Source organism: Histoplasma capsulatum, genomic scaffold (genome assembly GCF_000149585.1).
Source record: "Histoplasma capsulatum NAm1 scaffold_7 genomic scaffold, whole genome shotgun sequence".
Classification (NCBI taxonomy): Eukaryota; Fungi; Ascomycota; class Eurotiomycetes; order Onygenales; family Ajellomycetaceae; genus Histoplasma; species Histoplasma mississippiense.
Genome location: NW_001813976.1, coordinates 1,504,250 through 1,515,658, shown reverse-complemented (window position 1 = coordinate 1,515,658; position 11,409 = coordinate 1,504,250). Strand labels below are relative to the sequence as shown.

Genomic DNA, 11,409 nt, shown 5'->3' with positions numbered 1-11,409 from the left:
GTCACGAATTGACTTATATACCGTCCAATTGAAAGCTATGTTTAATCAACGAGCAACTGCTGACAGGGTTCAAACCAAGGTGCGGTGTATAGGGCAACCCATCCTACGTTCGAAGACTACATAGTACGAACTCCACGTCTTGTAACGCCTGTATGTCAATATTAAGCCCATTAGCAAGTTCTCGAATGCCGCGATGATAAAATACAAAAATTAGCAATTTTTAATCTCGTTGGTCTAATAGATCTATCCTGCGGATGCCAACCTAATAGTGTCTCTCTTAGACATCCATGTCGCACCGCCGGCTCCGGGAGAAAGGCCAAAAGAGCCGCTGGAAATACTTGAAGCGGGAACAGGTCACGGATCATTGACATTACACCTAGCCCGGGCTATTAACGCTGCAAACTCATGTCCACCAAGGCGACCGCCTTGTTCACAGCGACATATACTCGAACTACCGGAAACCAAAAAGAAGCCCGCTGAGGAGAAGAAGGTGGTGGAGAAAGAGGATCGTGAAGCTCAAGCTGAGATTGAAGGGCTCCAACGCGAATGGGATGGATGGCGTGCGCAACGTAATGCCATAGTCCACACCGTAGAAATATCCCCACTCTACTCCCAACATGCAGAAAACATTGTCCGCGGATTCCGCCGCGGTATCTATGTAGGAAATGTCGACTTCTACGTTTCCAGCGTTGAGAAATGGATCAAGGAGCAAGTGACGCGTCGTTCGACGAATGAACGGTCGCCGGGCCCTTTCTTGTCTCATGTCGTTCTGGACATGCCCTCTGCACACCTGCGGATCCCGCATGTCGCCCCGATCATGAGAGATGATGCGGTCCTGGCTGTTTTTATGCCGAGTATAACGCAGCTTGGGGACTGCGTGGATCTTATTTTGAAACAGAAACTGCCGCTTTTTCAGGAAAAAGTCGTGGAGTTAGGTCCTGGCATTAGCAGTGGGAGGCTCTGGGAGCTCCGGATGGCGACGAAACGGAGTTCCAATGACACTCTAAGTCAAGAAGCCATTGCAGAAGAAATGTCCGATGAGTCGTCTGAGAGTGTTGCTGATACGGAGGTAGAGGCTTTCACCAGTCTGTTAAAGAGAGAGAAGATAAATGGAGATGAGGTACTCATCTGCAGACCTCAGGTGGGGGCGAGAATTGCAGGTGGCGGATTTGTAGGGATATGGAGGAAAAAGAAAGCCTAGGTAGCGCTCGGTTGATCTCAATCATATATAGATTAGGTTCGCACGAAAGATCATACATTGCAGGTGAGCGATGGAAATATACTACATGAGAGACAATCCCTGGCAAATGCTCATTCCCTACTCTGGGAAACCCTGCTTCCCCTTATAATTTCGCCCTGGACGCGTTGGGTCTCGCAGGACCCTCACACCGTTTGAAAATCCACTCAGCAACGTCCTTCGCCAGAGACTCCTTGACTCCATCTGGCTCACTATGGAGCTTATGATAGGCACCCTCATAAGATATGAATGTCTTATCATCAGACTCTAATCTCTCTACAAAACGCTTGCTGGCCTCGTAACTATTAATCTCATCCGCTGAGCCATGGCATACCCAGATAGGTAGCTTGTATTTGCTGTTTTTCCCAGCCTGCTCGCTCTCCAACCATAATGCCCGATCCATCATTCCAGCGATCCCTTCCAATGTCCCCGTATCGTGACAGAGAGGATCCCGCCTCCACTCCTCACAAATGCGCTTATCTCTTGACATCAAATATTCATTAAGAGGTGTTACAAGCTGGAAACTTGGCATGATCTTTGACGCCATTCTACCCAGGAAGACCGTAAGGTTCCACGGTCGTGTGCTGGGATGAAGCGCAATAAGAGGTGAATATGCTAAGACTCCAGCAATGGGGGGTAGATCCAGAGACGAGTTAAGCGCATAGTAGAGAACCTCTGCACCGCCTTTACTGTGTCCCATCATAAACACAGGGGTCTCTGAATGTGAGGCATCGTGATCCGAAACGGTTGTCGATTTTATGGACTCGAAGATGCTGGTGACGAAAGAGTGGATATCGGACATGACAACCTCCGTTCCTCCTGTCCGGCCACGGCTTGCCTTATCAGTGACAGAGCGACCCCAGCCTCTGGTTAAGACAATGATTTTAGCGTTTGATTGCTTTTTTGGAATTGCACACTGTTTGTCATGGATATTCCTGATAAAGCAGCTGCCATAGTCTATACACCTTGTCTGCTGCTGAGGGGAACCAAAATCTCAAGCAAAGGAAAAAGGAAGGGAAGTGCTGATATACCGTTGGTCCACTGCTCTGATTTCAATCCCATAAGAAGCCAATGTGGGGAAGAGATCGTAGTAGGAGTTGCCTAAAATTTCGCATTAACATAGTCACTCGACATGTGAAGGCTGCTCTCTTTTCGTTTTATTATAAAGTCATCGAATTGGAAGGAGAGAGTTCAAAAAGAGACGAACATACAATGATCACTAAAGCCATGCACGAATGCAATAATAGCCTTTGGTGGTCCATCAGTCTGTGTACTTCAGTCAGCCAAGTTGAAACCACATGAAGGGACTAGATAATTTGGTTACACAAGGCGGTCAGGTCATACCTTCCACGTCTTGGTATACAACTTCACTCCATCGCTGGCAACATGCCACCCTTCTTCTGTTGAAACCATGTTTACAAGATTCTCGTATTCCGAACTAACAAACGCCCAGCAGGACGATTGAGCAGTTATTGCCTTGGATGGATAATTCCAAAGCTGTGGGGTTGTTGCGGCAGGAAACTTGCCCGAAATGCAGCTGAACTTGGAACCTTGGAATCTTTCTTAGCTTCCTTGATCATGTGCTTGTATACTATCTAGTCTGGACCTCAGGAGTATCTTACCTAGGAATGGGTTGGCGGTCTTACCTCGCCCTCGCCATAGATATTTATCAATTGTCATTAATTTGCTTCCAAGAGCAATACTCCCTACCAGCATAATTGCGAAGCGAGGACGGTGAACCCGCTTGATAGACCTGGTTTGACACAAACGCCACCAGCATTACTACTTAATTACATCTTCTACTCAAATCTTCAATTTGCTGCTTGCGTCTTTAGCTTCTATTTATATTTTCAAGTAAACCCTCTTCTTTCTTCCGTTCTTGACTATTCTCAGATATAGATATAGCTGTTTTCACATACAGAACTGAGCAGCTAGAAGCAACGATATTGAGATATTAAACTGTATAATATTCTGATCTATTGTAATGAATACAGATATCTCAGATAATTCAACCAGCAGCATCTCTACTGAAAATAGTAGAGACTCTTAGATACTCAGTATTTATGCTAGGGGTAGCCTGCACGCTGCTAAATCCCAGGGGCAAATGAACCATTAATTCCATATTTTCTTAGCTGGGGGGTAACCCCTCCAGACACTCATTATAGAGGATGCAGTGTCTAAAAGTCATAGTAAGAGATAAACAGAGAGAATCTGGAATTTAAATAAGAGAGTATACAGTTAGTGAATAAACAGTTAGTTAGCTATCACAGTTGAACGTGGTTAATAAAAAGTTGAACATGGTTAATTTTTCGGCCGAAATAACCTTCGGCGTGGTTTTGACCATAAACCATGTTAACCCCCCCATTAGAACTACAATAACATGGCAGCCAGACAGCCAGTAAAGGACAAGATAACTCCTAGCTCAAGAAGTGCAGGCTTATGGCAAGTCCATTTTGGCAGCAGAGGTAAATTGATAACTTGGTAAAGGGGTTCGAACAAACGAAGTTGACGCTGTAATTAGACGATAATTCTATAGAACTAACTCCTGAAGCATTCAGGATAGGATATCTGAGCTTGTACCGACATCAACGAGCCGCATTCCATGTCGCGTTGGGAAGGAGGGAACTTACTGCTGTAGCCCGAATAGCCGCTTTTAAATCGCGGTACTGTGAGTCTGACACCATCCAGCTCTATCAATAGGCGCAAACGTGTGCTTGTGGGTTGTAACCTCTGGCGCACCCTTCGTTGAATCGTCCTCGGGTGGCAGTCTCAAAAATGATGGCCCTTGCATCCTAGCAGTATATCAGCCATCGCCCCTGTCTCCTAACTTGGAATTCCACTTGCAGATAGTTTGTACGTTCCAGCGTAAAAATACTATCATTTTGATGCTCAACAGCAATCGACCGAGAGCGAGGCATTAATGCCTCAAGGAAGGCGATTAGCAATTTTTGGAACTTAAGCCACATTTATCTGAAGCGCGGTTCAATCCTGGTGCCTACTGTTGGAATCACATAGGCCAATAATAGCGACTGGCCAATAATTCATGGGGTGCGGCGGCAGGAAGAGAGGCGGTAAATTGTTAGTTTGTTGCGCCTGTTGGGACCAACCGTCGTTGATGAGGGTGCAGAGTCAGGTGACCTGGTGCCTGAACCAGCTTTCCCGCGTTCGGGGGAGACGCGACCAACAGCATCTTTCAACTAACAGCTAACAGTCGGTGATCATGGGGAGATTGCGTGCAACAAGAGCACGAATCTCAGCGGGAGTTTCAAATGGCTCTCTCTTCTTTTTTTTTTTTTTTTTTTGTTGTCCGCTGCTCTTAACGCGGGCTCTCTTTCCCTCGAGAAAGTGACCACAGCAATCCAATCCCAGCAGTTCACTTCGTCATTGCCATCTCGCGTTCAGCAACATGACCGTTGAACCGTCGAGCGGGGAACTTAAGCTGCAACTCGATGACTCCATTATCGGACAGTGGCTCTCAGAGCTACCAATGGATCACCCAGAGCGCAAGTCTACGTCGAAACCTCAACTACGTCGTTTCATTCACCACGACAAACCTATCAATCGGCTTGGATTCCTCGGAGCGGGCGCAGAGTCCTGTGTTTACCACATTGAATGCGAAGGCAAGTCATATGCTTTAAAGCTGGTATGTAGTGTACTTTCTTTTCATCCAAGCGTATTTGGCCCATTCTTACTGGTGAAATAATGCTGTTGGCATCACGGTTGCATCGCACAATCAATCTAATGGTATGCATTTCTACATGTCCAGGCTAAGCACTGGCCATATTATGACACGGATTTCCCCAACAGAATCAAGGCACATGAGAGGATGCTGATGGCTCCTTTCGTCCGTGAAGCCCGTGCTTTTGCCCGTCTCGACAGTGTTGGCGAAAATGGTATATGGGCAGTAAAATGCCATGGGTGGATCAAGCTTAATGATAGTCAGTTTAAAGAGTTGGGCAACAAGCATCAAATATTCTGTCGATGGGCTATCATAAAAGACATGATTCCTGATGAAATCAGCATGAATGATATCCCAGAAGTACGCCGCAAAATGCAAATAGCTCGTAAAGCTCTGCTGTGGCCTGGAGATGTCAAACCTGAGAATTATCGCGGTTCATTTATCATGGATTTGGGCAATACGATCACCTATCCTGAAATCCGCCGTTTCTGGTGGAATGCAAGACGCAGGGAGATATTTGCTGGTATGGATCGATGTTTTAGTAATTGGGAACCCTCTGATTGGGACGGAAAACCTGTCGATAAGTTTTTCAATGATATGCACAAGAAAAATGTGGCTGCCGCAAAAAAGCTGGAGGAGTGGTTAAAGAAAAAGCAAGATGAACAGGAAAACCAGGAGGAGCCATTTATACAATTACAGGGAGATGAGACAAATCGGTGGTTGAACCCTGAGAAGGAAGTCTAAGTTGTGTCGTATCCCTAATAATTTTTCATCAACTGGGAATAACCCGGTGGTCAGTTGTGAATGTTCTTGAGATATCCTCCAAAGTATAGTTGGCTTTTTATACTTCAATAGGTAATACTCTGTATTCATCTCTAACAAAAAGAAAATAAATCGTGAGAATTGGGCTATTCAACTAGGCCTGGGCGGGCAACCTGACATAAAAAGATGAGACAAATAACAGTGAAACAACAGAACTACAGAACTACAGAACTACAGAACAATAGAATAATAGAGCAATAGAGCCACAGAGAGAAGAAAAATGAAATGAAAAAAGTTAACATCAGAGCCATTGATCTCTGACACTCAATGCTGAAAGAAATGCAAAACTGAGTGCCTGCAGATTGTGGGTCCATCACTGAACTACCAAAAAAAAGATTCTCTCACTGACAATCACTGCTTTTGTTTGCCCTTTCCATTACTGTGATAACTCTCTCTGCCACTGCCATTGCTGGAAGCGTCGGGTGGCGGTTCATTGGGGTATTCTATCTCATGGTACTTTATTTCCCCTTCTATCACGTCCAGAATTTAAAATTTGCGGGTTTTGCTGCTCCAGACCCGAGTTCCGCGGTTTTTATATCGCCACTCATTAACCCCTTTGGCGAGATACATAAACATGTCCTTAGATTCGTCAAATTTCAAGTGTGCTATGTCTTCCATACTCAAATAGCTTCCCCTAGGCGGCGACCGCTCAGGGGGGAAAGGTCGCCGAGCTGGTGGTGAGGCAATGTAATTTGGCGAGGATCCTAATCGGCTGGGAAGAGATGATAGCGGACTCGAGAGAGAAGAAATGCTCTCATCTCGATTCTGAGGAGTAGACGGGCGTTGTGGAGTGTCCAGGAATGGAGGGGCGGATAGTCATGGCCAATATCTACGTCACAGCCGGCGCCTGAGAGCATGTGAATCCACCAAAGTGCAAGCTTCACAGTTAGCTTTTTTGGTCCACTGTTACTCCATGGGATGCTCTTGACTTCGACAGGTTGAATCTCGACACCTTCGCCATGGTCGTGATAGGATGACGCCGTCGAATAGCCCCCACCCCCCATGCCAATAGATGGCGAGGACTGGCGTGATCGCCCTGGGAATCCGTCATCAATGGACATTTGACCGATGGAGGGCGTTAGAGAAATGTTGCGTTGGTGCGACCGGGAATGTAAATGTTTTTGTTCCGAGGATTGGCGTGAATGCTGAGGTGATCTAGCGTCTATTTGCATTTGACTGGATGCTGACGAATGTGAGTCTTTTCGCTGGTGAGATCCGGACGACAATCCTCGGTTTGGAACAAGTCCCCGAGGCGACCGGTTCATTGCGATACCTGAGCCGACTTTCATCCGTGAGAATCGCATGACCACAACTTCTTCCTGAGTCATTAAGTATCCATATCGTGTCTGCCAGTGGTATTTATAGTACTTAATAGCTTGCGCGATCGGCTAATAGAAGCCCGCAGTAGAGCTATCTATGGTCGACTTTTATTTCTGCGCAAGTTTTGTTTCTCCGGGGCAGCGGTTGACGTATCCGGTCCCACGTTCAGCTTTGACGGCACCTGCCCAGTCCGGCAATGATTGTTTGTTTTCCTCGTCTTTACTAAGAAAACCGGAAGGCTGAGGTTGTCCAATTTTTGTTCTCCCGCCTCGTGTCATGTCGATGGCACTACTCACTCTCATTTCGCTCTGAGCCTGTACCAGGCCAACGCTAACCTGGGGGACTATAGGACGAGTCATTCGATGCTCAAAGGTATGTTCATTCCAAATTTCACTTTCGAGCTTGGTTAGGTCTGGGGAACATTTGGGAAGGGATGATCTCGGTTTGCGTAAAATATCGCCGTAACAAGCTAGAAGAGTATCCAACGTGAAATCATGCCACGGAGTTAGCTCAATGGTCTCAGAATATTGCTGAAAAGTCGGCCGGCCTATTAGAGAGTTTGAGCTGTCGAGTTCTGGGTTTGGCTCGGTAAGACATTCGAGGAGAGTGCAAGAAGTCATTATCCTTAGGGTTACTTGCGGTACTTTTGAAAATCCGAAAGGCGAAAGAGCTTCGTCGGGATAGATACTGAAGTGAAAAATCTTAGATTCCGTCGTGATCGGGAGGTTGAGAAAAATTGTGATTGGGCTATAACAGGAAGCGATCAAATTCGCGCTGGAGGATTTTCTTTTCAGGAAGGAACACTTGGCTTAGAGATGGCGTTGAAAGTGCAGATGCTTTGCAGGGGAATAGGTTGAAAATAGTACGTAAACAACTCTCAAATGTGATGACAACTTGAATTTTAAGAGTACAGCGAGTGAGACTGTCGATTGGAATAGACCCCTATTTATACACAATCTCTTACTTCTCAGAAAAGCGTAGGCCTGGTAGATCTTCTCATAGCGAACCACTGACATCCTTAGAGCCAGTGCTATTCTTGCTGCCGGCTGGCTCCCATTGAGATGGGAGTGAATGGAAGTGAGAACCTGCGTCCACCTCAAAACACTCCATGCGGAAAGGAGATGGTCGCTGGCTCCGGCATGATTGGAGAGCTTATCCCCACAGGTTCACGTCCCTGGTTAGGTCCAGAGATAGCGACCAACGAAACGAGATGTCTTCCACCTGTTAACAAAGCTGCGCCGCTCTGATACCATCGCCAGGGGTGAGGAGAGGGTAAACGCCAGACTGAAACAACAGCACTATACAAATTTCCAGCGATATCCGAAAAGGTTCGAATCCGATGGCCACGGGTATGATCGAGAATAGATCTGTTTTAAAAGCTATGGGGTAATAAGAAAAGTATTGGTTGTGGTGAATGGGTTTTGTGATGGCTCTCATGTGTCCAGGCGTATGTATGGCGCTTCACAAAACAACTAGACCGCGCTTAAAAGCAAGCCACATCCGAAGAGCCAGAAACCGACCAAATCGGGCTTCACTTGCTCCCGTCCTCCATCACGAAACATTCAATAATAATCAAAAAATTGCCATGTTGTATTGAATTGTTAAATATACTCACACTTATGTAGCGGGCGCATATGCACTGTCAGGTTCCCTAATCGTATACGCCGCTCGGACCTCCCCATCTAAATGCCCTTTGTCGCCCAATATTTTGACTTTTTAGCGCTCCAAACAGTGTCCCGCTGAGTCGCTGCAAGTAGTAACGAATACACAGGGCCCATGCTGTTGTTTCATCAGCCAGGCTTTTCAAATATTTCAAACGTCCCTGTCAACCCCGGTAAATAAACCCGGCTTGGCCATTAAAGAGTACTTATTTAGAAAGCCTCTTCTGTGACAAGAATCCTCTCGGGAGAAACCTCTTGTGAGGAAATGGCTCATGAAAGCAAATGCCTAGATCGCTTTTCCACACCCCGGTAAAACATCACATCAGGCGATGCAAACCAGCCAAATCACTGCTTGACGCCCTTCTGGTCCGGACCACGAAGGGCAAGGGCTTTTGGTGGGATTGACTTTGCGTGCTCCTAGCAACACTCAATGGATGTCTCACTGTCCTATTCCTTGTCAACTGATTCTCGTCCCTCCTGGAAGAACAAGGAGTGACAAATGGGAAAACATATACTGGACCAGTTAGCAAGGCCACCATTTTCGTAAGAACAGGCCATGACAGGTTAAAGAGAGGAGAATATTTCACCTAGAAATGACACCAAGCATGACCAGGTCATGATATTCTAAAGAATAGGGGATAACCAATGGCATCTGGCATGACCAGGCCATACTGATCTACGCTGTAGAGAATAGGTTTGTGCTTTAACCTCAACTCCTGGCACGAGGGCAAGTACTCCATCTATGACGTCATTTATGGCCCACCTTTTGGCGGCTGAACAAGGCCCACTAAAAGGCTGGTTGGCGTTTTGTGCGATGAAGCTCTCCCCTAGAGATTTTCCATTCGACCCATTTACTGTCCAGTTTGGTGGTTTACCCTCTAGCATCAGAGAGATATTGTTGAACCTGTTCTCAATCTTTTGTTGCAGAATCCGATGTTGTTGCTGCAGTCTTGAGCAATCTACTACGTCCGCCACAATACTTCCAACATTCTGAGGCATAAGTAGACCATAAAATTAAAAATGGCAGGGCTCTTGCCTCCCTACACGGAGGAGACCGCTAAGCAGAAAGTGCAGCGAGCGCAGGATCTCTGGAACTCAAAGTAGGTAGAACATATTACTGTCATAAATCTCCCTGGTATGGCAGCTATGTATACATATGACCCTGTACATATACCATATCATGGATAGTTAATTCCAATGTAGAAACCCACCCGAAATCGCAAAGGCCTACACCCCCACCAGCACCTGGAGGAACAGAGACCAATTTTTCAGCGGCACAGAGGCCATTGAGACCTTTCTGACCAATAAATTTGCGAAGGAGATAAACTACAAACTGCGCAAGGAGCTGTTTGCCTTCACGGATAACAGAATTGCAGTGCAGTTCTGGTACGAGTATCAGGATCTGGACGATAATATGAAATGGAAGCGGTGCTATGGGATTGAGCACTGGACGTTTGAAACCGAAGGAGAACATGCGGGGAAAATGCGGAAGAGGAACATGAGCGGTAACGATGTGTTAATTGGAGAGGGAGGAAATGGGGACGGGAGATGGTATGAACGAGTATGGCGATGAGTGGACAGCCGCATGAAGAGCGACAATGAAGAATACCCAGCTTGAGAAACACCAATGCCATCGCCATCAGACATCTTCCGGGAAGACAACATAGCTCCAAGGATTGGGCCGAGGGCTCGGCAACAGCCCATCCTATATACCCACTATGCCGTTGTAGATATTCCATGTTCTGATATACATTTATTAGGTGGCCTAAATTTTAAATGGCACAAAAACTGATATGCCCACTGAACAAATCACCCATGCTGAGTTTCAAGAACGGGAGAAGCCCTCTCCCCGCCACATTCAACTAGGTCCATCTATGAAACAAGTGTACATCTATAAATTTTGTGGAATCTTATGTTATCGATATGTTAACAGCCCGGAAGAGTAGATTAAACAGCCATTAGGCCCTTAATTTTTCTTACGCTCCAGGTCCGAACCAGACTTTTGCCTAAGTGGATAGAAGTAAAAAACTCTTTTGTTTAGTTCACTTCATGAGTGATAAGGTGTTTACTGAATGAGGAGAAAGAACAGTCCATAGTTTACGATGAGAATAACTAGCACCTCTTAAACAAAAGTACACAACGAAAATAGAAAAATGGGGGAGGAGAGGGGAAGGGAGGGAGGAAGAGGGAAGGTGGAAAACAGGGAGAACAAAAATACAGTATCCGAAGCGAGGGCTTCGTCATATATAGAGAAGGGAAGAGATCAAGAGAGGCGAGAGAAAAAAAAAAGGAAAAGGGAAGAACAAAAAACGAATAAATAAGAACCTACGTTGATAAGGAGAAAAAAGTAGGCCAAAACTATAGCAAGCCAGACACAACTCTTCCAGGTCAACCGCCCCCCAGACTTTCACACCCAAAACACCAACTCAACCCGACTGCTTTAACGACACGGTCATATAGGAGGGGAAAAGGCAATGCATAGAAGACATGGAGGTGGAAAAAGATAATTGTCGCCACGCCATCGAGAGTTTCCAAACAGACCCCGAGGAGAGAACTGAATACACGAAAATAATTGAACAGAGCCCGCAAAATAAAGGATACCACGATAATCGAAGAGTGAAAGGAAGGGGACATTGAAAACGAACCAAGATAAAAACCACAAGACTTTGAAAAAAGACACGCGAATATTT

General features: G+C 46.0%; 4 protein-coding genes across 4 annotated transcripts; 3 read left to right on the top strand and 1 right to left on the bottom strand.

The window, feature by feature from the left end:
- Nucleotides 1-37: 37 nt before the first annotated feature.
- On the top strand, nt 38-1,201 carry HCAG_06072 (predicted protein; the record flags this gene model as incomplete). Its single annotated transcript, XM_001538417.1, has 2 exons — nt 38-79; nt 242-1,201. The coding sequence occupies 2 exons, from the start codon at nt 38-40 to the stop codon at nt 1,199-1,201; spliced, it is 1,002 nt and encodes a 333-aa protein (XP_001538467.1).
- Nucleotides 1,202-1,504: 303 nt separating this feature from the next.
- On the bottom strand, nt 1,505-2,953 carry HCAG_06071 (predicted protein; the record flags this gene model as incomplete). Its single annotated transcript, XM_001538416.1, has 6 exons — nt 1,505-1,513; nt 1,572-2,103; nt 2,269-2,338; nt 2,449-2,503; nt 2,582-2,787; nt 2,860-2,953. 6 exons carry the CDS (start codon nt 2,951-2,953, stop codon nt 1,505-1,507), a joined length of 966 nt encoding a protein of 321 aa, XP_001538466.1.
- Nucleotides 2,954-4,643: 1,690 nt separating this feature from the next.
- On the top strand, nt 4,644-5,660 carry HCAG_06070 (predicted protein; the record flags this gene model as incomplete). The annotated part of the gene is made up of 2 exons (XM_001538415.1): nt 4,644-4,880; nt 5,004-5,660. 2 exons carry the CDS (start codon nt 4,644-4,646, stop codon nt 5,658-5,660), a joined length of 894 nt encoding a protein of 297 aa, XP_001538465.1.
- A 4,079-nt stretch (nt 5,661-9,739) lies between these two features.
- HCAG_06069 (conserved hypothetical protein) lies at nt 9,740-10,495 on the top strand (the record flags this gene model as incomplete). Its single annotated transcript, XM_001538414.1, has 3 exons — nt 9,740-9,819; nt 9,923-10,270; nt 10,480-10,495. The coding sequence occupies 3 exons, from the start codon at nt 9,740-9,742 to the stop codon at nt 10,493-10,495; spliced, it is 444 nt and encodes a 147-aa protein (XP_001538464.1).
- Between the last annotated feature and the right edge of the window lie 914 nt (nt 10,496-11,409).